Raw genomic sequence first — 4,581 nt, forward strand, 5'->3', positions numbered from 1 at the left:
TCTTGTCCCATCCTTCCTATAAATTCCCTTCAGGTACTGGGAGGCCGTAATTAGGTCACCCGAAGCCTTCTCTTTTCCAGGCTGAACATTCCCAATTCGGGGCTCGGCGGGGTGGCGAGAAAACTCGGTTAAATCCGCCCGCTTTGTACCTAACACGAGCAGAGCTCAACCCCGCTCCGCTGTCCCACCACTACCACCCTCACAAGCTGAGAGCTCTTCCCACGGAAATACGAGCGGCAGCGGAACTGGAAGTGTCCCGGGGATCCGGCGGAAGCGGTCGTTGTCCGGGGAGACGCGGCGGCGATCGCCGGGGCCGGGGCCGTGGGTGAGGATGTGGCGGCTGCTGCTGGCGCTGGCCTGGCTCGGTGCGACCCTTCCCGCAGGTGCGGCCGGGGGGCTCTGGGTGCGCGGTCGCGGGGCGGGCGGGGCGCGGCGCTGACACCTCCCTCCGTGCCTCTCTCTCCCCGCAGGAGCGGCGGCGGAGCGGAGCGCGGGCGGCCCCGAGCCGGTGCGGTACCGCACGGCCGAGATGGCGGACGCGATGCTGGGCAGCGGGGCCCTGGCCGAGCAGCCCGTGCTGCTGTCGGCGGTGCCGGCCGAGGCGAGCGGCGGCCCCGCGGGCGCTTGCGATGGGGCGGCCGCGGGCGATGCGTGCGGGCCGGCGGGCGCCCAGGCCCGGGAGCAGCCCGTGCTGGAGCCCGTGCTGCCCGCGCCCGCTGAGGAGCAGAACGGCACCGACAGCGCCAAGGCTCCCAAGGTGAACTGCGAGGAGCGAAACACGACGGGCATCGAGCGCTTCACGCTGCAGATCCTGAACGTGTCCCAGGTACGCGGGTGGCCCGCTCACTGCCCGGCGTTGGTGTGAACGCGTGAGGGTGCCCCGTCAGCCTGCTGTTTTCAGTGCTTGACTTAGTGAATTTCCCTGTGTAACGTCCTACGTTCTACCGAAGAAAATAGATGACTGGGCAAGGAGGCTTTTTGGGCCATTCTGGGCAGGAAAAAAATGGAGTTACGGCTCGCTTCATGTGCCTGTGTGTGTTACCTCTGTGCTTGAAGGGTACTGCCAGCTTTTCTGCTCTGTGGACTGGTGTTTCTTGGAAATCGTTAATGGCAATTAGTGCCAGCTCTTTTCTTTTTCTTGTAAGGGTTATGTGTATGTATATTTTTAAGTAATAAACTTTTAAAACAACCTTTAAAAAAGGTTATATACAATTCTCCACCTGTTTCAAAAGGTGCAGCTGCTTGATCAGTATTGCCAAGTATGTAATCAGTTGCTGAATATTGCATCCCTACACAGAATTTAACCCTGTTAAATATGTAATTGTCCATGTTTGTTCTCATGCTTTCTCCAAGGACCTGATGGAGTTCCTGAACCCAAACAGCAGTGACTGTACGTTGGTCCTGTTCTACACACCGTGGTGCCGCTTTTCTGCCAGCCTGGCACCTCATTTTAACTCTCTGCCCCGAGCATTTCCAACTCTTCGCTTCCTGGCACTGGATGCATCCCAGCACAGCAGGTAACTCACACTCCTTATGCTGCAGTTCATTTCTGTTAGCTTTGAGTTTTAAAAACAGGAGTGACTTTTTTTTCTACATAAACTGACAATTTTATTTAGTGAAATTGACACTTTCAGTATTGTGACTGTCTTTATTTCTTCGTCCAGAAGATTTATTTTCCTTCATACTTTGTTTTTTCTTTTTGTAGTTTATCAACTAGATTTGGAACAGTGGCTGTACCAAATATTCTTCTTTTCCAAGGTGCTAAACCTATGGCTAGGTTTAATCATACAGACAGAACTCTGGAAACCCTGAAGGACTTCATCTTTAACCAGACAGGTGTGTAAATCAGCCCTGGTTTGCCAGTGGGAAGAACAGGCTGGCTTTAAGGTCCAAATTGTCATAAAGACCCTGAGAGGACCCAGCAGAAGTTCACTTAATCAGTTGTTGCCCTGAGCTGGATTTCAGCCTGTGCTGAGAGTAGAAACTCGGCTCCTTGGGCTGCTATCACAGAGCAGGGGGAACGCTGGGGTTTAGCTAGAGAGGCTGCCAGAAGGATGGAGCATATCTTCCTGCCCAAAGATTTAACTGAGAGTGAAATAAATTAAACTCTCTCTGCCACCCAGCTAGCTCTCTTCTAATCCACACTGAAGTGCTGTCTGGATCTGCATTTCCAGAAATGCACAAAAATGAGATTCCTGAAACACTCTAAATTAAATTTCCATGTGCTGAAAAACCCCCACAACTTGTCCAAGGCTGTGCTGTGGGAGGACAGAACAAGCCTTCTCCTGTTATGCTAATACACATAAAAATCACAAGTTTTTATATCAGTAAATCATATCCTGGGCATATGATAGTGTGCAAGGGTAATCTCACCAAAATTTTAAGTCTCCCTGTGTTTGAGCCTTAGTCTGAGAGCAGGAGCAAAGCTCCAGGTAGAAGCAGCCTCTCTGTATTTAGTGACTATGGTGTTGACCAAGTACTTTGTTTTTTAGGGATAGAAGCTAGAAGCGATGTGGCTGTGACAGAGGAAGACTGGGAAGGGCCCCTGCCAAGTGTTCTGACGAAGGGCATAGACTGGCTGCTCCTCTTCTCGGTGCTCTTCCTGGCTGGCTTTGTCATGTACGCCACCATTCGCACCGACAGCATCCGGTGGCTCATCCCGGGACAAGAGCACGAACATCAGGAATAACTTCAGATGTTCTAACAGGGACAAAATTTTCCACTTATTGGTAAAGTGGGGATTTCTATGGACTAGAAGTACCTAAGAATGAACTGTTGAATTTGTTGGTTGTAATTTATAATAACGACTAAAAATTGGCTTTATTTATGAACTACTGAATCTGTGACAAGCACATTTGTGGCGATTCCAGTGGTAAGTGAACAAGTACGAAAAAACATGAACTAAAGTATTTATTAAGCTGCTCTGATTTACTTTTTAATGGACTTTGATGTAATTAGTGTTACAGTTCTAATTTGTAGATCAGGGAAGATTTTTACAGCACATTGGTCTGTGTGTGGCACTGCAAGGCAAACACTAGTGAAGGGAGGTGTTGGTACATTAGTTTGAATGTCCATGAAATGAACTATGAAGATGTTTTAAATGATTTTTCACTCCCATGGAGGTGACTGTTCCCACGTCTGGCACTGGGCTTCAGTGCTGGTTTTTTCATTCACTCTGAGTTTTGACTTAGTAATAGTTCTTTATGAGATTTCGAGTCACTTCCAAGCTCACCTCACTATTTCTTGTGTGTGTATACAAATTATTTACCACATTCCTGTTGGATGAAATTGTATTAATTGTCCTTTTTAAAAAAATAAATCAGGTTTTTAGTGTTACCTTTTAAGATGCTTTTTTCAGAAGTAAAAACATGCAATTTCTGAACTATGGCTCACCTGCCTAAATTAGCAAGACCAGTCTTGATGTTTATTTAAATTTCTAGTACCATGTTTGCTAGTTCCACACTCTCCACTTGAGGCTACATAAAGAATTTATGGGTTTTTTTAGATATGATTAGGATGGAGGGCTTTGGATAAGGTATGGACTGGTATGTTGTGTGGGGTTTGGATTATGTGATTGCATAAAATTTATCATGGTGGAGGCTTGCCAAAGTATCCTAATAGGGTGGTTTAGAGAGCAAATTAAGCTAACATAAAACAAAGCCTTAAGACTTATTGTTCGACAGATAGCTCATATCCCTGCAATGTAATTCTTCATTCATTTCTCTGCTGGCTCTATCTTTTCCTCTGGAAACCAAGAGGTCATGTGTCCAAAAAGGAAATGGCACTGGTAAAACTTCGGTGTTACTGAAGATAAACCTGGGATGGATGTTACTAATAAAGATTGTGAACGATAAATTGGAGCATTCTTGCCTCTGCCATCTGGTTCATTTGAGAGGCCCAGGGTTGGACTGTCCCCAGTGCTCACGTCTGCACCGCTAACAGGGATGTGTTTACAAACAGAACGGGGCTGTTTCAGTGCGGTCCCGAGGGGTGGAAATGACACCTGCCTGCTCACTGTGCGACAGAATCCACCTGCGGCCGGCAGTTCTCCTCCCGGGTAGGTGTCACAAATCATGGCATCGTCAAGGTTAAAACAGACCTTTTAGACCGTCCAGACAACCCCTAAAGCACATCACCCAGCGCCAGATCCCCGCGCCTCTTAAAGCCCTCCAGGGCTGGTGACTCCACCGCCTCCCTGGGCAGCCGGTACAATGCCCGGCCACCCCGACAGTGAAAAGGTTTTCTTTAATATCTGATCTGAATGCTCCAATCTCAGCTTTAGGCCAGTTCTGTTCGTCTCACTGCAGGCACGGCCGAAGAGATCGGTGTCCCCCCACTCCAGCCTCCTTCCAGGGCATTGCACAGAGCGATGCGGTGCCTGAGCCTCCTCGTTCCTGACCCGTGGCCGCTCTGCCGGTACCACCCGCGGCCCCGCGCGGCTGTTGCGGCGGAGGCAGATCCCCTTCCTCTGTCTCTGTGTTCCCCCCGCTGCCGGCCCGCCCGGAGCTCCCGGTTCCGCCGCGGGCTGCGGCTCCTCCCGCGGGGCGCGGCGGGGGCGGGCCCGCCGGGGCCGGAGGGGCC

The 4,581-nt window shown here is 50.1% G+C and overlaps 1 protein-coding gene across 1 annotated transcript; it reads left to right on the forward strand.

Annotated features, from left to right (window-relative positions):
• The first annotated feature begins 133 nt into the window (after positions 1-133).
• TXNDC15 (thioredoxin domain containing 15) lies at positions 134-3,860 on the forward strand. The gene is made up of 5 exons (XM_053990993.1): positions 134-383; positions 471-826; positions 1,354-1,517; positions 1,706-1,836; positions 2,493-3,860. Exons 1-5 carry the CDS (start codon positions 332-334, stop codon positions 2,687-2,689), a joined length of 900 nt encoding a protein of 299 aa, XP_053846968.1. The 5' UTR covers positions 134-331; the 3' UTR covers positions 2,690-3,860.
• The last annotated feature ends 721 nt before the right edge of the window (positions 3,861-4,581 follow it).

Source organism: Vidua macroura, chromosome 15, assembly GCF_024509145.1.
Source record: "Vidua macroura isolate BioBank_ID:100142 chromosome 15, ASM2450914v1, whole genome shotgun sequence".
In the NCBI taxonomy this organism is placed as follows: Eukaryota; Metazoa; Chordata; class Aves; order Passeriformes; family Viduidae; genus Vidua; species Vidua macroura.